The sequence below is a fragment of the Corylus avellana genome, chromosome 3 (genome assembly GCF_965113065.1).
Source record: "Corylus avellana chromosome 3, dhCorAvel1.hap1.2, whole genome shotgun sequence".
Taxonomy (NCBI): Eukaryota; Viridiplantae; Streptophyta; class Magnoliopsida; order Fagales; family Betulaceae; genus Corylus; species Corylus avellana.
The window spans coordinates 20931582-20955342 of record NC_142492.1 but is presented as its reverse complement, the minus strand read 5'-3'; the positions used below and the strand labels follow the sequence as shown (position 1 = coordinate 20955342).

The 23761-nt window shown below is 35.8% G+C and overlaps 2 protein-coding genes and 1 pseudogene across 3 annotated transcripts; 2 read left to right on the top strand and 1 right to left on the bottom strand.

The window, feature by feature from the left end:
* The first annotated feature begins 712 nt into the window (after positions 1-712).
* On the top strand, positions 713-14717 carry LOC132174979 (pfkB-like carbohydrate kinase family protein). The gene is made up of 4 exons (XM_088515030.1): positions 713-1464; positions 12673-12858; positions 13973-14168; positions 14300-14717. The coding sequence occupies exons 1-4, from the start codon at positions 808-810 to the stop codon at positions 14389-14391; spliced, it is 1131 nt and encodes a 376-aa protein (XP_088371156.1). The 5' UTR covers positions 713-807; the 3' UTR covers positions 14392-14717.
* Positions 14718-15037: 320 nt separating this feature from the next.
* ING1 (RING/FYVE/PHD zinc finger superfamily protein) lies at positions 15038-19324 on the bottom strand. 2 transcript variants are annotated; one of them, XM_088515055.1, is made up of 8 exons: positions 19017-19324; positions 18645-18793; positions 18147-18245; positions 17851-18038; positions 16457-16520; positions 16218-16317; positions 15555-15711; positions 15038-15468 (listed from the first exon to the last, which is right to left on the bottom strand). In XM_088515055.1, the coding sequence occupies exons 2-8, from the start codon at positions 18670-18672 to the stop codon at positions 15358-15360; spliced, it is 747 nt and encodes a 248-aa protein (XP_088371181.1). In that variant the 5' UTR covers positions 18673-18793; positions 19017-19324; the 3' UTR covers positions 15038-15357. The 2 variants fall into 2 exon arrangements, with proteins under 2 accessions (XP_088371181.1, XP_059444890.1); XM_059588907.2 differs by having other exon boundaries at positions 18147-18218.
* A 960-nt stretch (positions 19325-20284) lies between these two features.
* Positions 20285-21153, top strand: LOC148586906 (uncharacterized; annotated as a pseudogene).
* The last annotated feature ends 2608 nt before the right edge of the window (positions 21154-23761 follow it).

The following is a 23761-nucleotide window of genomic DNA, read 5'->3' as shown; positions in this document are numbered from 1 at the left end:
TATAATATCAAATTAAGTAATTGGCATTGGATTCACTAATGTGTTACTTATAACCACAATTGAAATTTTAATGTATTATCATTATATTATACATGATTATATCACATGATCGAGTAATCATTAAATTATATGATTATATAATAACAAATTATACATATATAATATGATATAAGTATAGAAATTCATACTAATACAAAGTATACAATAATTAAGTACTTAGTGACTTAGTTCCAATGTATGTTATAAGTCCATTTACGTTATAAATTATGATTATACATATATGATATATGCATATTGAATAATACAAATGTATAAGATCAATATTTAATCATATGATTGAATAACAATTCAAATACGTAATCAATTATTTATGTACAATGACAATGTGATTCATATAATATTAAATTAAGTAATTGACATTAGATTCAACAATGTGTTACTTATAAATTTATAACCACAATTGAAGTATTAATGTATTATTATTAGAATTTACATGATTACATCACATGATCAGTTGATCATTAAATCATATGATTATATATTAACAAATTATATATATATATATATATATATATATATATAATATGACATAAATATATAAATACATACTAATACAATAATTAATTACATACTTACTTCCGATAAATGTTACAAGTCCGTATACATTGTAAATTATAATAATTATACATATATTACGTACAAGGAGTTCGTGTCAAAGGGGGTAGCTTGCCTACTGGCTACTCGACCTCAATAAAGTCCCAGTTTTGACCAAGAAATTCCTTGAAAATCAGAACTTGATACACAAAGATGAGTGGAATAGCAGTTTCACCATCAAACCATTGGCACCTCCAAACCCAAAACACCCCAACAAAACTAAGAAACAGAACAATCAATCCGAACTTATTTGTTCAATTCAAAAACAAGCAAAATCCATCAAATGGAAGACACCCAGTTCTCTCTTTTGCCATAGATCCCTCCAAGACACAAACCCCAATTGCCAGCACAAACCCACCACCGCTTGTTGTTGTTGGATCAGCCAATGCGGACATCTATGTGGAGATTGATAGGCTGCCGATGGAGGGTGAGACCATCTCAGCCAAGACTGGCCAGACGCTTGCTGGTGGCAAGGGTGCCAATCAGGCAGCCTGTGGTGGCAAGCTCTCTTACCCAACCTATTTTGTGGGGCAGGTGGGTGACGATGCTCATGGCAAGTTGATCACTGAGGCTCTGGAAAATGGTGGGGTGCGTCTGGATTATCTTAAAACTGTGGATGCTGCACCCACTGGGCATGCTGTGGTGATGCTCCAGCCTGATGGGCAGAACTCGATCATCATTGTTGGTGGTGCCAACATGAACTGTTGGCCTGAGCCCCTTCCTGAGAGGGAGTTGGAGGTGGTGAGGAATGCAGGGATTGTTTTGCTGCAGAGGGAGATTCCGGATTCGGTCAACATTCAGGTTGCTAAGGTCAGGATTTTGGAGCACTTAATTCTTGTTTTTAAAACGGTTTATCTTCAAAAATAGATGTTTTAAGTTGTGCATGAGATTCTTAAGTTTCATTCTTTATATTTGCTGTTGTCTTACAATTAGGAATTTATGGTCACATTCTCTTGTTGCGCCTATTTTTAATTTTTTGAGCTCTTTCGTGATTTTTTATAATAATAATCTACTAAAAGGTGATTCAATTTGAAATGCAAGAAAGTAAGATTACATATGTGAATCTCATGCTTGTTCTGGTTTCTTTTTATAGAATGATAGATCATGGGATTTTTGTGGAATTTGACTCGGTATGACCTAATGTTTGTTACTTTGCGATTTTTTAATTCCGAAGACCAGGAAGCTTTAAATTTATGTGGTTCCGAGTTAAAGGGTTGGTTATTGAATCAGTGACTCTGGTGATATATGAGTGTGTTAAACAGAACATGAATATGTTGGATAAATCAAGGGCAGAGAATTATTTCGTTTAAGATGGATTGATAGTAGAAGAACTTAAAAATCTTCTATGACATTAACAGGAAGCAGCTTTTCAGTAAAAGAATGGAATTTGATCGTGACATTAAATTGGCACTTTGTACTTCATTTCAGAAAACAACTGAGCACCCACACATTTTTTCTTTCTTCACTAGTTCAATCGTTTTAGTATAAATAATAAAGGATTTGATTTCTGAAGGAATACCAAAATTGCAGTATACACATCTACCGGTAAAAAATGTAGGTGAGTGGATCTGGTATCTTTAGTATTTTCCTTTAGTAAATCATGATATTAGAGTGACTGGTGTTTTTTACTGAAGAAGGAAATTGAGATGATTTAAGAAAGATTCATCATCTGCATTTGGTTTTATCTATAGGGTTGTCATCTGTTTGGTTGTGGCTTTGTAGTCTTTTTGGTGCTTCGACCCATATACTCTCTGGCTGCATCGATTTTCATATAGTACCTTCAGCTTATATATGTTGGTCTTTCTTCACGGAGAGGCCAGTGGTCTTTTTAAGAAGATGACTCATAAGTTAAACCTGATGAATATTTTAAATATTTTCACTGATGAATTGTTGAGTTGTATGTTCATGAAGAAACTATGGGTATTGGTCTAAGCAGACCCTAATTGAGTTATTATATCTTGCTGTCTCGCATATCCTTTCAGTACAAAATTCTTTGAGCACATCATGTTTGTGGTGCCAGCATGAAGAGTAGTAATGAGTAGGGAAAGATGGAAGCGAGTTGAATTTTCAAGGATTAGTGGATCCAACCAATGAGGTCTAGCTCAATGGCACCAACTCTCCTTGTATTACCATGCCTTGAATTTCAGATGAGTTAATTGAAATTCAAAGTAGACTGCACGAAGTTGACTTTGTTCAAGAAGAAGTTTCTTGGTTGCCTTCTAAGACGGGAAAATAAACCAACTGCAGAAACATGGGAAGCTTTTCGGGAAAAGCTTCTGTTTGTTAACTGGTGAAAATTGTTTGTTTTTTTTTTAATGCTGGTTGGCCCTTAAGAACAGGTTATCAACAATGGACAGGTTGGCTCAATGGGGTTACTCTGTAGATAAATATGATTATTTTTGCAAAAGTAAGATTAAATGTAGAGGAGCATTTTGCTCTTTTTTGTAAAGAATAGCAAGCACTGATTAGAAAATGCTTAATTAGTTGGCAAGCTCAATTCTGGGAAGAAGAATTGAAGTGGGCAGCAAGTAAACTGAAAGGAAAAAGTTTCCATGTCATTTGGCCTGGATTGCTACTATTTACCAGTTCTGGTTAGAGATGAAAGCTAGAGTTCATAATGGTAGAATTCATAGTGTGGACGAAATATTTAGGATGATCATAGCGGCTGTTAGAGATAAACTATCATCCTGCACAAAATTCAAGAATCCAACCAAATACATAGATGTGGTGCAAATGTAATACTCACTCAACAATGTTTCCATATAACTAAATGTTTTGTTTTTTTGGGTATATTGGAAGGATTAGTTTTTAGTTTTTTTATCTGTTTATTTGCGCCTAATATATTTTAGTTCCAAGGGTTGTAATCAACCTGAGTATTGAATGTTCAAGCTTGGTTCATTTAATCTTATTTTGAACATGAGTCAAGCTGGATCTTGTCACCGAGTTAGATAATCGATTCAAACTTGATTCATTTATTTTTTGAACGAACTCGAGCTTGTTAACGAGCTGCTTAATTAACTTATTCATAACTTATGTAATAGTAAATATCGTCATTGTTTATATATTTTTTTTGTAAATCCATGCTAATCATTAGTTACCATATTATTGTTAAGATTATATCATTTGAGTGGATTAAAGAAATTAATTTTTATTTGTAAACTGGTAAAAATTAACTTCACCAACCTTTTATTTGTAATAAATCGTATTTAATTTTTTATTATGAAATGAACTACTTATATTATATCTTATAACCTTATCCACAATCTTAAAACAATCGAATCTTGAGTGTATAAGCATGTTTTGTAGTGTATATATATATATAGGGGCACACTCTCACATTCATTATACATCATGCATATGTGTCTATTTACACACACACACACCCACATGTATTGTATATTTTATATCAAGATTTACAATTACAAGTGTTCAGGTTATAATAATCACATTAAAAAGAGATTTTTCTTTTATCTTATAAGTACTTTAGATGCTCTCATTAAAAAGTTAAAAATAATTACTATAAGCAGTAATGAAAAATGAAGTTATACGAATTTATATGAGCTTGTACGAGTCGAGCCGAATTTATGTGAGTTTGCCTCGTTTAATAAACAGTTATAAATTTTTGTTCAAGCTCGATTTATTATGGCCCCATTGCCTATTGGAGTAAAGCCAATTTCTTGCAAGTGGGTATACAAGGTGAAGCAACGAAGTGATGGATCACTCAAACGGGCAGGATTGGTTGCAAATGCTTTCTTACAGCAGTCTTGGCGTCTATGGTAGATGGGTGTAAAAACTGCCTTTTTTTCAAATCAAGCTCGAGTTGAGTTTATGTGAGTCGAGTTCAAGTTGTTTATCAACACCTTGGTTCATTTACAGCCCTATTTACTGCCATAGAAGTTGGATGAGCTTAGCTTACATGAATTGTCTGTTTGCAGCTAAGATGCTTATTGCTTTTTTGTTGGTATACCAGCTTTGTATCTTTCTTTTGGCTGAATAAAATCTTCATTCATCCCAAAAAGAGGAAAAACAAAACTTTGAAAATACAAAGTGTTAGTTCTTGTGTTGGCTTAATTCGGTTCCAAAATGCAGAGGCTACTGTTCACGGGCTCAAACACTGATATAGAATGCTTAGAATCCAATCTCCACCGTTCATAATGTGGAGAAGTTAAATTCCGCATAAATTGTGATAAACAAGTTTTTGGAGTAGTTAAGCGCTTTTCACAGAGTACAAATAAAAAAAGAAACGTAATGAAATTTAACATCATGAATGTCCTTTTGAAGTACTTGGAGGCATCTACTTAGAGGGGGACTGGGAAGCACAATCCCTCCAAGCACGCTTCATTCTCCCTAAGTGTTTCCCATTACTATATGCCATACCCTTCAGCCTAGTTCCTGTTATTTGAGAGTTCAATTCCACCTTAGAACCACAACTCACTGTGCTTTAAATGTATAGTTTTTTGAGGACATTACTTTCTGCCCCTAAATGAACATGATGAAAGCAGAAGTGTTTACAATTAGAGAATGCAAAATCTAATTGACATGCTTCCTCAAGTTGTTATTGAACTCCTTAAAAGGAATGGATACCTGGTATTTTATATTCACCATAAGCTGGTGGATAGTTGTCTTTGTCCGTATCTGATGTGATCTTTTGTGGTGTACCTTATCTTGCTTGGAAACCACTCAGAATGAAAATGCATCTTGAGTAGAATATTTGTTTCAAAGGTTTATCATGCATCGTTGGACTCTATTTCTCCTTCTTTACTTCATCTCGGGGATTGTTAACAACTTTTTCCTTCTTTACTTCGTCTCCTTCTTAGCTATTCTCTTGTTCCTTCTATGTTGTCATTCAAAGGCTCAACTACTTTCTTTTTAGTAATGTATTTTAATCTCATGGAAGTAGTTGGAAAAGATTCTTATATGGATCCTAGATAGCAAATTTGCAATTCCAAGTAGGGCTGAGCGCCGCCTTGTAGGGTTGGCATTTGGTTGCTATCAACAGTCTTTAGTAGCCATCTTTTATTACTGTTAGAAGAATGTATTAGGGTTTGAGCGTATTTTAGTCTTTGTCGTAATATTTCAGCTTATATAATAATATGTTTGAGGTAGGCTACGTAACACAGTATACGAGCCTTTTCTTATTCTCTAACTTTTTCCATGCAAACCTATTGACATGGTATTAGAGCCTAGGGTTTATACCTTTGGTTGATAGTGATATTTATCTCCGTTCATTTTTTTTCTTCTTCCTTTTATCTTTCCTTTCTCTCTCGCCCCATTCCTCCTACTACTGATCGAAGGAGTTTTTTTGGGCTTTCATGCCCGTGGAAGGAGATGGCGCCGAGTTCACTGTCGTCAATGGTGTGATCTCACCGTCATCTCCATGGTAGGATCTGGGTTCGTGGTTGTTGGCAGACTTGGTTTAACCAGTGGTTTGCACTCGTGACTGCTGGGTTTTAAGTAGGCATCGTCGTCATCGTTGGTGGTTGTTTGGTGTAGTCGATCGGTTTGGTCTGTGGCGGTTGATACGCTTTGTGGTGGCCGGAGACGGGGTTTGTGATCCACGGCAGATCTATTCGTCAAAGTCGGAGCAGTCTGGGTCTCGCCGGCGTGTGTTGACGTAGCGGAAGACTAAGGTAACTAATCAGAGAGCAACATCTTTGATTCTGCAAGGAGAAGCGTTTTCGTCTTCTACCCAAAAAGATAAAAACAAGCCCGCAGGCTAAAAGAAAGATAAAACTCCTCAGAGTATTTGAGAGATATTTCTCTGATTTGATAATAATTCAATTGATTTCTTTACATAATAAGCTAGCTTATTTATAGAACAAAAATACTTGTAGAGAAAGTAAACCTAATCTTAGTAGTAATAGTAAACCTAATCCTAATAAGGAAAGGAAAATAATTAAAGTAAATATAACCCTATTAAGGAAAGAAAATAAAGTCCTAATAAAATAAAATAAATCATAATATAAAATTGACAATCAGCGGGAATCGTGATAATCTTTCATTTTATACTTTCATTGTCTGAGAACGGATAAAATTCTGATCAAGCGGTACTGCTCCAATATTATTTTTGATATTTTCCTTATTTTTCGTTTTTACCGAAAGTATAGGTAAATATTGTCCTACATCAGTGGTCGGAGCAGTCTGGGTGTCGCCGGCACGGTCTAACTGTTGCCGGAGCAGTCTGGGTCTTGCCGGCATGGAGAGTGTCGCTGGCAACCTTCCGGTGATTTTGTGGAGAAGACAATGGGTGTTTGGTTACTGGTGTTCGCTGTTCTCTATTCAAGATAAGGATATCCCAACTTGAAATCGGGATAAGGTTATCTATGGTTCAGATTAGACCGGTTCAGGGCATTTTCCATCCGGTTCAGCCCTGTTCCGGTCATTCCACTTCTGGTTCAGGCCATTTTGCAGCCGGTTCAGCCCTATTCCGACCATTTCACTTCCTGTTCAGCCCGGTTCAGGCTCTTTTGCAGCCGGTTCAGGTTGGTTTTTTGCCTTTTTCTTTCGGTTCTGCCTTGGTTTGAGTTTTTAAGGGCTGGTGTTGCTTCGGTTTGGGGCTGTTTTATGAGTTTTTGCCTCTGTCTACGTTGTATTTCGTTCTTTGGTGGGATCTTGTAGTTTGTTTTTGGTATTGATAAGCACTGTCACCACATTATGGCTCCTAACCCAGATTTAATTACTTCTGCTTCAATGGGTCCTACTCCTATGACACATGTGAAACTAAATGGAAAAAATTATGGTTATTGGTCACGATCTGTGGAAGTATACTTGAGAGGGAAAGGTCTATATTCTCATTTGCAAACAGGGAAACCCCCGGCAAATCCGGAAAATAGCTCCACGAGCCGTTGGGACTAGGCCGACAATCAAATTATAACTCTTATGTTGAATAGTATTGAGCCTCACATTGGATCCTCGTGTCTTTATCTTCCTACTGCTAAAGCAATTTGGGATCATCTCGAGCATATGTATTCTGGTACTGGGAACGTCACTCGGATTTATGAGGTGTGTAAACAATACTTTGGGCTTGAGCAAGGTACCCAAACTATCGATGAGTACTACAATCAGGTTATGGCCATTTGTCAGGAAAGAGACATGTATCAACCGCTCTCTACTGACTTTAAAAAAATGGAAAAGCAACGTCAAGATGTGGATATGGTTCGGTTCCTTCTCGGCTTGAAACCTGAGTATGAGTCTGTTCGTGCGCAGATTTTGGGTAGTTTCGACCTCCCATTGCTCCCTGAGGTTTTCTCTCCACTTCAGCGTGCAACTATTACTAATCATGGTTCTCTATTGAGCATGGAACATAATGGTGATTGTTCGTCTTTTATTGCTGCTCGTGGTAGTTATGGTAGTTCCCGTGGGGGACATGGCGGTCGTGGTTTTCATGATTATCAGGGTGGTGGTCGCATTGGAGGTCGTGGGCCTCGCAAATGCACTCATTGTGGTCGTACTAATCATTCTGTGGATTTTTGTTGGGATTTACATGGCGCACCATCTGGGTTTGCCAATCAGGTTGCTTCTCACTATGATTCTCCAGCCCCATCTGGACCATGTGTGGGCTCGAGCTCACATTTCGAGAATGATTTGATCTCCATTCCGAAAGATGAGTATGCTCAGTTCTTGGTCCATAAGCGGGTTTCTACCTCATCCACTACTACTCTTGCTCAGTCAAGTACTGCATCTCACTGTCTTTTATCCTCCACTAGCGACATGTGGGTTATTGATTCTGGCGCCAATGATCATATGACTGGTTCGTCTACTTTCCTCTCTAATTATCATCCTGTTACTACCCCTAAAAGTGTCACCCTAGCTAATGGTTCCCTCTCCAAAGTGGTCGGCTCAGGCACTACCCATTTTAGTCCTGATATTGAGTTGTTGTCTGTTTTACATGTTCCTGGATTTCCTTTTAATTTGTTATCTATTAGTAAAATTACAAAAGCCCTTAATTGTTTCATTAGTTTTTACCCTTCTTTGTGTATTTTTCAGGATCTCAAGACGAGGAGGATGATTGGTATGGGGCATGAAGTTGATGGATTATATTATCTGGATCTAGCACCTACACCTCCCTCTCGTGCTTTGCAGTCATCAGCCTCCGCTCTTTAGTGGCATTGTCGCCTTGGTCATCCTTCCCTCTCTACGTTGAAGCATCAAGTCCCGAGTCTTCGTCATCAATTGTCTGTGTCTTGCGAAGCTTGTCAACTTAGTAAGCATCATCGTGCCTCGTTTCTATCACGAGTTGTTCCTAGAGTTTCTAGTCCTTTTGAGTTAGTTCATTCTGATGTATGGGGTCCCATTACTACAGTGTCCAATAAATTTCCTTATTTTGTTACTTTTGTGGATGATTTTTCCCGTATGACATGGTTATTTTCAATGAAAAATCGTTCCGAGTTATTTTCTATTTTCCAATCTTTCGCAATATGATTAAGACTCAATTTGCTCAGAAAATTCGTATTTTGCGTTCAGATAATGCTAAAGAATATATGTCTCATTCTTTTGCCTCTTATTTGTCTGATAAATGCATTATCCATCAAACCTTGTGTGCTCACACTCCACAACAAAATGGTGTGGCTCAACATAAGAATCGTCATTTATTAGATGTCGTACGTTGTCTCTTGTCTCATATGTATGTTCCCAAACATTTTTGGACTGAGGCTGTTCTCACTGCTTGTTATTTAGTTAATAGGATGCCCTCCTCGATCTTAGAAGGGGTCTCTCATCATTCTCTTTTATATCCTTCTTCATCCCCGTTCTCCTTGCCACTGAAGGTATTTGGGTGTGTTGGCTATGTTCATAATTTGGCCCTGGTTTTGATAAGCTTGACCCTCGTGCTACTAAATGTGTCTTTCTTGGGTATTCCATAACCCAGAAGGGCTACCGTTGCTATAGTCCGGTCCTTCGACGCTACTTCACGTGCGCTGATGTTACCTTTGATGAGTCTCTCCCCTATTTTCCTGCTATTCCTTCTTTGAGCGACTCTTCCCTTGCACTTGATGCCGTGTCTCTTCCGCTGCATGTCCCCCTTCCCTTGCTTCCCCACTCACATGCTCCTCTCCAGGTTTATCAACGTCGGCCTCGACACTCTGCTCGTGCTCCGCCACCATCATCCTTATCGTCAAAAGATCTGGTGCTCCCACCTCCATTCGACCACTTGCGTATTGCAATATGGAAAGGTACACGTTCTTGCACCACCCAACATCCTATCAGTCAATTTGTATCCACTAGTTCTTTATCTCCTTCATTGTCCTTGTTTTGTTTCTCATCTCTCTAGTATTTCCATTCCAAAGACAGTGCAGGCTGCATTATCTGACTCTGGTTGGAGGCAAGCTATGGAATTGGAAATGAAGGCCTTGCATCATAATGGAACGTGGGAGCTGGTTCCCTTACCACCTAATAAGAAGACTATTGGTTGTAAATGGGTCTACACAGTTAAATTTCATCCTGATGGGTCGGTTGAACGGTTGAAAGCTCGGCTGGTTGTTATGGGTTATACGCAAACATATGGTATTGATTACGATGACACTTTTTCTCCAGTAGCTAAAATTTCTTCTGTTTGTGTTCTTATTTCCTTGGCTACTAATCTTGATTGGCCATTGTTTCAATTGGATGTCAAAAATGCCTTCTTACATGGCGACTTGTGTGAGGAAGTTTATATGGAGCAACCACCTGGGTTTGTTGCTCAGGGGGAGTCTCAGGGCTATGTTTGCAAATTAAGAAAGACATTGTATGGTCTCAAGCAATCACCGCGGGCATGGTTTAGAAAGTTCTCTGAAGCGGTATTGAAGTTTGGTCTTCAGAGATGTCAAACGGATCCTTCAGTATTTCACTTGCATACTAGTGCAGGCTATATCCTTCTTGTGGTACATGTAGATGATATCGTTATTATTGAGATGATTCAGGAGGCATTGCCCGATTAAAGCAATTTCTCCAAGAACAATTTCATACAAAGGATTTGGGCAAACTTCGATATTTTCTAGGTATTGAAGTTGCTAGATCTCAAACAAGTATCAACTTATCTCAGAGAAAGTATGCACTTGATTTATTAGAAGAAATAGGTCTTTTGGACTCTCGACCTGTTGATGTTCTAATGGATCCAAATAAGAAATTACTGAAGGGTGAAGCTGAATTATTTGAAGATCCTAGCAAGTATCGTCGTCTAGTTGGGAAGTTGAACTATCTTACTATCACCAGGCCGAATATTTCATATGCAGTTAGTGTTGTGAGTCAGTTCTTAGAGGCTCCTCGGGTTTCACATTGGGAAGCTATTACTCGCATTATTCGGTATTTGAAGAGACAACCTGGTCTAGGGATATTGTATAGACCGAATGGACATCTTAGGGTCGAAGGTTTTACTGATGCAGATTGGGTAGGTTCTCCTTCAGATAGACGGTCTACTACAGGATATTGCACATTCTTTGGCGGTAATCTTGTAACTTGGAAGAGTAAGAAACAGACAGTGGTAGAAAGATCTAGTGCTGAAGCAGAGTACAGGACAATGGCTCATACAGCTATTGAGTTGACATGGTTACAACACTTTCTACAGGAGATTGGTTTCTCAGCTCCTACTCCTATCCCGTTATCTTGCGATAACTAGGCTGCTATACATATTGCATCTAACCCAGTGTTTCATGAGAGGACTAAACATATTGAGGTCGATTGTCATTATGTCCGAGACAAAATACTCAATGGAGATATATCTACAGCATTTGTGAAGTCTGGAGACCAGTTAGCTGATATGTTTACAAAATCTTTGTGTCGTAACCGGTCATAATTTATTTGTTCCAAGCTAGGTTTATATGATATATATGCTCCAGCTTGAGGGGGAGTGTTAGAAGAATGTAGTAGGGTTTGAGGGTATTTCTGCTTATATAATAATATGTTTGAGGTAGGCCACGTAACACAATATACGAGCCTCCTCTTCTTCTCTAACTTTTTCCATGCAAACCTATTGACAATTACCGAGCCGGCTGTCGGTAGCCATATTTTAGTATTGAGTCGAACGAACCATGGTCAGTCTGCGAACCACACTAACCCCAACATTCAGTCGGTTTGAGAGAGAGAAAAGTAGTTAGAAAACAGTGTCCATTGCCCACCACTTTGATGAGATTAGATCTTCACATTCCAAAACTTGGAATGAGCTTTTAGGATCTTCTAGGATCTCCAGAATGGTGGCAAACCATGTTCCTCCACTACACTTTCATATCAACTCTGCATCATTTCTTATAAAAGATTCATAAATTGAGCATGAAGATCTTCTTCACGGTATATATCTAATATATGTATGTAAAAGTCATTTGGTTGGTAAAGTCGATTCCACCAACACCCCTTAGGGTTACTACCAACACAATGGTGGTCAGTAGCCCTTCACTTGTACTGACTAATTGGTGAGAATCATTTGAAACTGACCAAAACTAGTCGGTTTGGTCAGTACCATGGGGTACCCAATGGTAATGACCTGCTGAGCATCCCTAATTCTAAGTTTTTTACAAATTGATTGCAAGATAATATATGTATTTGCATATTCTATCCTAACCGACAAGTGGATCTTTTGAACTTTGAAACTAATGATGTAGTTTATAATGCATTTATGTGTGCAGCATATGCTTATACGCGGAATTCCTTTAGTATGATTGTGGAAATATGGATTCTCATGAACCTCTGATGTGAGCTGCTGCTTACCTTATGTGCTTGATTTTATCATCATTCCCCTGGCCACCCTCAACCCCCTCCCCCGCTCCCCCCCCCCCCCCCCCCCCCCCCCCCCCAAAACAAAAAAAAGAAAAAGAAAAAGACTTCTCTAACTTTCCAGGTCTGCATCTTGGTTCTTCTGATCTGCTTCTATTTCAGCTAATTTTCTGGCAGTTCAATTTTTCCTTTTTTCTACATTTTTCATTAGATATTTATATCCTTTTTGTTAAATTTATCTCTAGGTCGTTTTTTTTTTTTTTTCCCACTTTAAGTTGCTTCCTGTTTTGCCTCTAATTCTTTATTGCATGATCTTATACAACAGTCTTTGTTCAGGCTGCAAGGAGTGCTGGTGTTCCAGTCATCATGGATGCTGGGGGAATGGATGCACCGTTCCCGCCAGAATTGTTCCATTTTATTGATATTTTTAGCCCAAATGAAAGTGAACTTAGTCGTCTGACTGGAATTGCAACTGAAAGTTTTGAACAGATTACTCAAGCTGTCCTAAAATGCCATAAAATGGTGAGTTTTCGTACACCCAAAACGATTATCATCACTAAGGCTTTGTTCTTATCCGTTGTCAATGTCATCTTTATGACCTGGAAATTCATATAAAGAAAAAAAAGAAAAAAAGAAAAAAAGGTAAACAAATTGCAGCATATTTGGACATGTTTCAGAAATTTGATTGATCCGCTGTGTTATTTACATTTATTTTTGCACACACATTCATGTTCTTGTGTGTGCACATACACACAAACACAAAACTTGACATTATTATTATCAATGGGGCTAGTGGAGAATAGCAGCCACTTTGGATACTTCTTGAATGTTGGCATTAGGTATGGACGAAGATTCCTTGTTATTAGACTATCTGAACTTTTGTAGGTTTGGACGAAGATTTCCTGTTATTAAGCTGTCCGAATTTCTGACTTTCACAGAAATCTGGGCAGCCAAAGAGAGGGGGCTGCTGTTCTCACCTGTTTTGAACAACTTAGGATGCATGACCTACTTTCCAGGACTAGTAGGTCCTACAACTCTTCTTTGAAATTTGGGCAGCTTAATAACAAAGGATCTCAATACCATCAGGTCTATTCCTTCAATGCCAATACTGTTTTGTCACTGTCAGTTCTGACAAATCTCCTTTTCTTTGGTGGCCTTATTTTCAAGCGTAAGATCGAGTATGTATATGTAGTGTATATTTGGGGCCATTCAATTTTCATGGGTTTGTGCAAATGAGCCCCTAGGAGGCGTTCAAACCATTCCAAGGAATTTACTACGAAAAAAAAAAAAAAATCCAAGGAATTGACTACTTTATTGTACATGAGATATTTGTTCTTTCATAGGATGTGTATTTCTTCTTCTCTTATAATATGTACTATCCATCTCAAAAATCAATACTATTTGTATTGTGCTTGGATCTTTTTAAGGTTTCCTTCTTTCATCATAAATGGAACATGCAAAATGGTTCAATTATGCTCAGATCTTGGTAGATTCGGGACTATTAGAAATTGACCAACTTTGATTGCAACCAAGTGTTAGGATAAGTGCACATTGGATGCAGAACCCGTTTGGAGTTGGTGCCTAGAATTCTAGTTTTAGTATTGATACCACTTCTATTGAATATGTCCTCTTTCAGGGTGCTAAGCAAGTTCTTGTGAAACTCGGACTCAAAGGGTCTGCCCTATTTGTAGAAGGTGATGAACCAATTAAACAGCCTGTCATAACAGCAGCCAAGGTCCTGGATACTACAGGAGCAGGAGATACATTTACTGCTGCTTTTGCTGTGGCTCTTATGGGGTGCAAGTCCAGCAAGGAATCCTTGAAATTTGCTGGTATGCATGGAAACTTGTTTCCCTATTTTATCCATGGATATGTTCCTTTAGACCCTTTTTTTTTTTAAAAAAAAAAAAAAAAAAAAAAAAAAAAATTATTTGTTTTCATAATTCTCTGCCACTTTTTACAGCCGCAGCTGCTTCTCTTTGTGTTCAAGTGAAGGGAGCTATTCCTAGCATGCCCGATAGGAAATCAGTTTTGGATCTTCTTCATTCTCTTTGAGTTTGCTGTTGTATTAGGCTAGCTACAATTCCTCAGGGTCAGCCTGCAGGCAAAGCCGGAGTATTACCCATCTTTGTAGAGAGAATGCTTTGCACCGGTTATAGATTTACTTAACATGGATGGATACATGAAGTGACCCTACCTTGGAGAGATTTGACAACTTTCTTTCTTTGCTACAGTTGGGTTTTATTTTATTTTTTCCTCGACACTCTTTGACTAGACTAGACGGAAGTTTATCTTTTGGATCTCAGATTTATCGGTGCTTTTCTTTTTACCTTTACAAAATCTTCTTTCCTGGAAATAAAATTTTTCTGATTTTTCGTGTTTTTCTTGTCTAATTTAGTCTAATTTTCCTCTGTCCAACTTTTCTCTGATTTTCCTCAAATTAGAACCTGTGTCTAATTTTCCTTTTGCTGATTGAATTTACGGTGTATGCAATTTGCTATTTTTTCTAGACCACTATAAATTACTTAGGGTACATATTATTGCGGAGTATAATTTATATTGACACAGGTTCTTTTTTTCTACCTTAACTTGACTGCTTGATATCGATATGCTGGTGATGAGATCAAATTTAGGCCATTTGGATTTTGCATCAAAATTGGAAACACAGCATTTCTAAAATAATTTAATACTGAATGAGATCAAATTTAAGACAAGCATTGATACAGACAATTTTAGATACCCTCTCTGTTTTCTTTTTGGATATCCAAAAAGGAGCGGTAGTTTAAAGGATTAAGTAAGTTTGTAAAATGAACACAAAAAAGCCTCTACCTCGTCCTCACACATAAGTTCTCCCAGTAAACGAAAAAGATACTTCTAACTAAATCTGAAAGTAAAATTTTAACAATTGCAGAGACAAATTAAAAATGAAGTTAAATCTACATAATAGATCCACTAAAATTATATTTCACAATACAGCCGTACAAATCTGAAATACAGAGGGCCCTGAACAGCTTTCCAGCTTCATCTACCTTTACGACGACTTTTCACTGTAGCACAATCCGAACAATACCATTTTCCTTTTGGTTGTTCTTTTAGACCAACACAACCAAAATGGAACCATTCTATTTTGCACTGTTGAAAAAGGCAGGTGCTTTCATCAGATAAGAAATTGAGACTAATATATACATATAGAGAGAGAGAGAAAAGGGATTACATACATCGGGATTATCGCAAGCAACCATCTCCCCATAGCTGACTTGATTACAGAAACAGTATGTGGGTTCATTTGGATCCACTGGTAGATCTAAATCCATACCAGTAGGATTTGATGCTGTAGTTGCCGCTGCGGCCGCTGCTGCTGTTGCTTGGCGTGTTCTGACAGAAATAGGTTATTTTTAATCATTGAGTATGTCTTCTGGTGAGTAGGTTGAATATATATGCCCCCACACATACTCAAATATGATGTAGAGAAGCTATTACTGTTTGAAAATCAATGGAAAGGGCTGCAAAAAGGCTACTCTTCCCACTCAGCTCTTATTCTTGTATTATTGCATGGTCCTAACATTCTCCTCCCTTCTTGTTGTCTTTTTATTGTTGGAGGAAATACGCTCCATCCTTTTAAAATATTTTGGTATTCAATTATATTTGGGAGGAAAAGAATCAAATAGTGGATCCCATTCCTCTTCATGTCATATATATGAAGTAATTTAGGAGAAAGCCACTAAAACATAAATTACTTCAATAAACATTCAACAAAGTGCTTCTAGAAGAAGAAAACATAAATCAGGGTCAAAAGCCTAAGCTAAAAATATATGCAGATGTGAAGTAATCTACTAGGAAAGTGAACTAGCTATAAAAGAGCATATGGGCAAGATATATACTTCTTACGCCCTCCTCTGCCACCTTCACTCCCTCTTCCAACTTTTGTGCTACCATCAAGACTTGGAGCAGGCACTGCACTTGCAGCAGCAGCCTCTCTCTCTGTCACAAATATTGTGTAAGAAAACTTTCGTAGCAAATGTGGAAATGCTTTAAGTATTCACAGACCATTAAACTTGTGAAAGCGTATAAAAGTTTATACATGTTATTAAATCAGGAGAAATGGAAAATTAGTACGTACCGCGTCGAAGATCTTCATCAAATTTTTTCAAATATTGATCAAGTTGCTGAATGTGTGTATCTACCTGAATCATTTTTATGAATAAACACAATCAGCAAAGTATATCAATCATAGAAACCGAACCTAATTCCTTCAAAAATTCGGAAAGATTATATTCCTCACAGTTGGTGCAATAATAAGAATCACCTAAAATTAAGACATGCAAGTTTTAACCTCGTAAGTGAGGCCACAAAATCAATAATGAATTAGAAACTCCTGTCACTGCCCCATTAGCAACTAAAAGCTAATTTATTCAGGCAGCGTTACCTATCCTATGGGTGGCTATCATTTCCTGGATCTAGTTCAAGTGGCTAATAAATCAATCAGAAAGGTCCAAACTTTAAGGCTTCAAGTGTTTTCTTCTAATATTTACCGAACACTGAAGAAAGCAGATGATCTTTCTTTCACTAAGTTAAATATTAAAGAGAATGCTGAAATAAATCTCAATTTCCAAGCAAAAAAGTGACATTTTATGTGCCTGTAACCAGCAATCAAACTACTGCATGTTACTGAAGTGCAACGGCTTTCTGGCGTTGACAGCTTAATTCATTGCTTGTTTGTTACTAACACACATACAACTGATAAAAAACAGGAAGAGAAGAAAATAAAGTAACTAAGCGGAAGAATAAATTGCTATTATTTGATGAAAATATCATTTAAACCACATATTGCATTTATGTTATTGTGCAGTAAATATCATTTAAATCCTGTATCGCATTTATGTTATTGTGCAGTAAAGGGCAAGCAAAAAATCACCCAAGATACCACTTATAATAGGTAGATACTACTATCTTAAACATTGATATGAACATATGTCAAATAAATTCTTACAAGCCACAATCAGTTCCAATACGTCTAACTCATGACATGAAGCAATATGTTATCAGAATATATTATTATGCTCAAAACATGGGCATAGAAAATATAGTGCAAGAAAGGCAGACATTACATCTAAGCTCTATGAGATCCAACAAGCACTCATAAGTAACACAAATATAATATTATCACAAAGATACAATTTCAATGCAAATATACATTAAACCATACATAGTTTCATCTCTATGACACGCACGTGCGCACACAAATGCATAATGTCATTACGTAGAATATAAAAATTGGAGCCTCTTCATAACCATGATTTAGCCCAATAACATATTTCCTAGGAAAGAGATTTTTTTTTTTTTTTTTTTTTTTTTTTTTTTTTTTTAAATAAGTAATTTTATTTCCTCGGAAAGAGAAATCACAAATACACAAACAGAAGACTTGGAAGCAACAGATTCCACAACAAAAAAGCCCAGAATGGCATAACCACCAGAATCCCTGATTGGTTAATAAAGATAAAATGCAAAATGTACCAAATCATATGCCTGAACAGCCAAGGCCACCTTTTCGTCCGCAATCCTGACGCTGTGCTTTTGCTCATCAAGTGCATCATCTGAGAATCTGACAAATGAAGTATTGGGTGTAACATTTCCAGACCTAACTCCTCTCCTGATTTCCTCTATTTCTCGTTCACAGCGGTGTTCATTTTGTCTTTGGATATCTATTCATATACATAAGAAAAATAGCACGAAAGTATTAGAATTCAGAAAATACAAGCAAACTCTAAAATTTAGTTAATAAGGTGAATATATAATCATAAGCTATCAACCTTGTAAACTCTTATCTAGATCACGCAACAAGGCATATTTCTTTTGCAGAATGCCGGGCAGAGAGTCCAAATCTGCGTAGATTGGCACCGGATTGAGACCCATATCATTCAACATGGAAACAAAAAAATGTTAATAGTAGATTAATACAAACTATGTGCGTGTGTTTTCCATTTAACATTACAAATTTACAAAGAACGTTAAAAAAAAAAAAAAAAAAAATCATCATCGAAATCTCGTTTTTTTTTTTGACGAATTACTATTCATTTCAAAACAAGAAGTAAGCCACTTTGCACTTCTGTATAGAAACAGCAGAAAACCAGAACATGCTTCAAAATCAAAACTCAACAAAAAACGTTATAAAACAACCAAAGAAAACCAAAACACTATACCAGTATATGGGGATGAATCCCCCAATTATAGCAAATGTCATCATCGAAATCTCGCATTAGGGTTTTGGTACAATCGTGCAATGCGAATATTAGAGAGCGGGAGCTTACTGGCTTGAAATTCATCGAGGAAGGACATTTTGGGGATTCTTTCGGGGGGGACTGACAACACTGCAGGCCTAATCCTCCGCACTTTAACATCTTGCCCATGACAACACTTCGGGCCTAATCCTCTGCACCGACTCTCCTAACATCTTCGGCTATGGATTAACAAATACACGACAAAATCATACATTGAAAACATAATCACACCAGTCAATCGAAACAAAACCACAACCATTACATTATAATCAACAACAACAACAATAACTACAACAAAAGAAAGAAACCCCAATATTTGGGGTGGAATTAAAAACCGAAGAAGACGATTGAATGGAAAGAAAACCCCAAAATTAGAAAGAAAACCCCAAAATTTATACAAACCTTCAGTGACCGGAGTAAAAGCGAAATTTGTTCTTGAGAGAAAGAGAGCAGTGACCGGAGTAAAAGCGAAATTTGTTCTTGAGAGAAAGAGAGCAGTTTTAATTAGCTTGTGAATTTGTTATTCTGAGAGAGAGAGAGAGCAGTTTTAATTAGCTTGTGAATTTGTTATTCTGAGAGAGAGAGAGAGAGAGAGAGAGAGAGAGCAGTTCTGTGGCAAATGGAGCTGAAGAAGACGATGGTATATACAAATGCCCAATAATCAGTCTGCAAGAACGAATATTTTTATGCAGAAATGACCGAACAAAATTCAGTTTTTTTCTAATTTCGTGAAGAGAAATGGGAGGTACAATAAATTTTTTATATATTCCCATATATTTTCTTACAAATTTAATAGGTCATCTATTAATTTATATAGAGTCCATTTAATTAGTTTTAAATGAGATGTGGCATATATAAAAAAAATATTGCGTATAACATTTAATTAGTTTTGCAAGCACCATTTATAACTAATAATACATTGGATAATATATATATATATTTTTATATTATTTAAATTGTCCTTTTTATTATTTTTTTTGTGAGAATTGTACTTTTTTTCTTTATTTATTATATTTTTTTCAACCGTCATTTTTCTAATGCAATGATTTTTCAACGGTCATCATTTTTCTACCGTAATATTTTGAAACGATTGTATTTATAAGGATTATATTTTTCAACGGTCTTATTTGTCAACATTAAGTATTAATTAATAGAATATTCTCATAATAATGTCAATCATATTTATGTGAATATCTTTTTATTGAAAATTTTAATGGAATATTCTCGTAATATCATTATGTATATTGTGAGAATATTTCTTTTTTAAAATTATAACAAAATATTTTCATAATATTCTTAAGTGTATTATTATAATATTCCTTTTTTGAGAATTGTAATAGAATATTTTTAGAGATTAATTTAGCTAGAATTGTAACAGAATATTCTGATGATATTCTTAGTTATATTATAATAATTTTTTTTTTTTTGATAATTGTAATAGAATATTCTTAGGGATATTATAAGAATATTCATTTGATTAATTTAGGTATAAGTAGGCCAACTTATTGTGAAGTTTCACACATAAAAAAACACAAGCTTGCTTTCACAATTCCTTGAGCTTTTCTTTTTCAACTTTCTTTATGAATCCTATTTTTCAAAAATTTTTACTCTTTTGATAACAAGTTAGGATGTAATTTTAGCTTTTTCTGTGGAAGAAGAACGGTTGCGTGATGGAAGAGGCTCAACATCCCGCCTTGGTCCTGTTCAGCACTGCATATTCATCATGCGTAATTCTTTGGAAGGGCACCAACACATTTTTCTTTAAATATTTTTCTAAATCGCCAGTTTATCCTCTCAAAAAATTTTGAAGGAGGTTTCAAATGCAACGTTCTCTGTATCGTATTCAAATGGCGATAGAAATTCACTAACTATATTTCGTCCAAGGGAGAGATGTTGCTGGAAGGATTGGATATTCTTCCCTTGAGAAGATGATCGCGACACTTAGGATGCTTGCTTATGGAGTATCAGGTGATTTTATAGATGAATAATTGAGGATTATAAAAAACAAACACTTCAACACAATGTTTGAAAAAATTTGTTAAAACAATGATTTCAATTTATTCTAACAAGTGTCCCCAATGGGTATCTCAATCGGCTATGAACCATGCCTCATGAAGCAGAGGTCATTAGTTCAAATCCCCCCTCCCCCTTCCCTTGTGTGGACATGTCAAAAAAAAAAAAATTTATTCTAACAAGTACTTGAGGTCACCAAACAACAATGATATTGCTAGATTGCTAGAAGTGAACGAAAGGTATGGATTTCCAAGGATTTTGGGTAGCATTAATTGCATACATTGGAAATAGAAGAATTGTCCAAGTGAGTAGGCATGTATGTTTTCTGGTCATATTCGTGAACCAATTAATTTTGGAAGTCGTGGCGTTATACAATCTTTGGATATGACATGCGTTTTTTAAGTTACCAAAACTACTTAATGATATCAATGTCCTAGAACATTCTTCTCTATTTACCGAGCTTGCTAAAGAGCCTGCTCCTCTGGTCAACTACTCAATTAATAGTAATGAGAGAAAAAGGTTCTAGTGACTTAAAAAAACACATGTCATATCCAAAGAGCGTATGACGCCACGACTTCCAAAATTAATTGGTTCACGAATATAACCAAAAAACATACATGCCCATTCACTTTGACAATTCTTCTATTTTCAATGTATGCAATCAATGCTATTCGAAATCCCTGAAAATCCACAGCTATTGTTCACTTGTAGCAATCTAGCAATGTCATCGCTGTTTGGTGACCTCAAGTACTTGTCAGAATAAATTGAAATCACTATTTTAATTTTAATTTTTTTTTTCAAATACCATCTTGCAGTGTTTGTTTTTTGCAATCCTCAAATATTCATCCATAAAATCACCTAATACTCCATAAGCAAGTATCCTAAGTGCCGGTCATCTTATAAAGGGAAGAATGCTCGAGCCTTCTAGCAACGTCTCTTCCTTGAACGAAATATGGTTCGTAAATTTTGATCGCCATTTGAATATGATCAAACAAAGAATGTTGCATTCGAAACCTCCTTTGAAATTTCTTCAGAGGATAAACTGGCGATTCAGCAAAATATTTAAAGAAAAAAGCGTTGGTGGCCTTCCAAAGAATTACGCATGATAATGTGCAGCATTAAACAGGACCAAGGTGGGATGTTGAGCCTTTTCTATCACGCAACCGTTCTTCTTCAACATAAAAGCTAAAATAGCATCCAACTTGTTATCAAAAGAGTAAAAAATTTGAAAAATAGGATCCATAAAGAAAGAAGAAAAAGAAAAGCTCAAAGAATTGTGAAAACAAGCTTGTTTTTTCTTTTTATTTTTTATTTTTTATATTTTTTTATGTGTGAAACTTATGGGTGGGTATCGGTCATAACGGTCCGGTTAGACCGGTTTTTGGTTAACAACCAATAAGAATCAGTTAAACGGTTTTTTACCCAATTATCAACCGATATGTATTTGTTTCGGAAATATTGGTTATACCGGTTTTCGGTTATAACGGTCCGGTTAGAGTAGTTTTCGAGTGATTTTTATTGGTTAATTATTGTTTACTAATTGAGCCAAAAATTAGTAATTTTGAGGGCCCAAATACTTTTTGTTGGGGTAAAATAGCTTATTAAAACTATTTTTTTTGGGGCCCAAATACTTTTTGTTGAGCTAAAATAGCTTATTAGAAATTAGTTGTTTTGGGGGCCCAATTTTTTTTTTTTTTTTTTTTTTGGGGGGGGGGGGGGGGGGGGTGATAAATAGCTTATTGAAGCTTTTTTATATTGATCCAACACAACTTTTTTATATTATCAAATAAATTTCTCCAAAGCAAATGGACTAATTAACATAAGGAATGGTAGTTAGACTAAGCAAATCTCAACTAAACAAAACCAATTAATGAAAAATGCTTTCACCAAAGGCAGTGAAATCTCATCCAATGCCTTGGCAATCTCAATGCATCAAATCAACAAAACTAAAAAAAAAAAATCAAACCAACCCAAACCCAAATTAGAATCCATTTAAGAATAATAAAAAAAAGTATCAACTAAATAAGGTCACTTAGTGATGAGTGCCAAATATTACATACTTGAACCCCTTTATTTATATTAGTTAATCCTTTAGCTGTGTCATTATTTAATATTTTGTGTTAGTTTTGTGTTTTTAGTATTTTGTAGGTTGTTGAAGAAAAACTACAACTTTAAAGGGAAAAATGCAAAATTTTGGAAGAAATCATACTTTGAGAAGACCTAGATGATGTGGTTAAGTTTAACCCAATCAAGGAAATGATTAAAGTGAAATTTCTCTAATCGGAGTAAAAATACTACAAGTCGTTGTGAAATAGGATTTTTCAAATTCGGACGGTTACTATGCCAAAATCGCCTCGCAATAAAAGGACACAAATTTGGATGAATCCTATTCCGATTTCAGACTTCTATTTTGATTGGGAGACAGACCTTCGAATTATCTAGGTTTACTAGGGCTTCTAGGACTTCCCTAAGCCTATAAATAGACATCTTTGCATTCAAGAAAAGATACACAATTCTAGATAGCAAAATTTTACAGTTTTTCTCTTTAGTTTAGTTTAGGTTTAAATTTTAGTTTTATTTATGTGGAGTTAAATTCCCAACTAAGGTTGGGGATGAAGCCACACCATTGAAGAACAACGTTACTTTTATGTAAGTTTTTATTATTCCGATTTTATTAAGCTCAATTTCAATTGTTTTATTTCTTTTCAATATGTTAAATAATTCTTGGATATCTTGTTGTGATTCAAGGATACACTTGATGATTTAAGATAACTTCATATAATTGATTGCTTTGTTTTATTTGCTTAAAAAATTGGATACCCCTTGTGATTTGTTCTTCGAATACATCTGGTATTTCCATTAAATTTGGATTCCTTTTGTGATTTGTGCAATAAATGGATACATGGGATGATTTTGATTAATCTTTTGAAGCATAGTAAAACATACATAAGATTTAATTTGGGAGAACTTTGGATTAATATTAATGAACATGAAGTATGTTGTTATGATTCAGTGAGTGTGAATTCCCAAACCTTAGTATCTTTATCTTTTATTTTATTTTATTTAGTTTATGTTTATCCTTTAATTTTCAAAATTCAAAACCCTTTTGGAACTAGGTTAAGATTTAATTAGTT

Coding starts and splice junctions, on each gene's coding strand:
- LOC132174979 (XM_088515030.1), top strand. CDS start 808: ATGAGTGGAATAGCAGTTTCACCATCAAACCATTGGCACCTCCAAACC. Junction 1,465..12,672: donor TCAACATTCAGGTTGCTAAG/GTCAGGATTTTG, acceptor GTCTTTGTTCAG/GCTGCAAGGAGTGCTGGTGT. Junction 12,859..13,972: donor TCCTAAAATGCCATAAAATG/GTGAGTTTTCGT, acceptor GTCCTCTTTCAG/GGTGCTAAGCAAGTTCTTGT.
- ING1 (XM_088515055.1), bottom strand. CDS start 18,672: ATGTCCTTCCTCGATGAATTTCAAGCCA. Junction 16,318..16,456: donor TGATGAAGATCTTCGACGCG/GTACGTACTAAT, acceptor TATTTGTGACAG/AGAGAGAGGCTGCTGCTGCA. Junction 15,469..15,554: donor TTGCTTGCGATAATCCCGAT/GTATGTAATCCC, acceptor CTTTTTCAACAG/TGCAAAATAGAATGGTTCCA.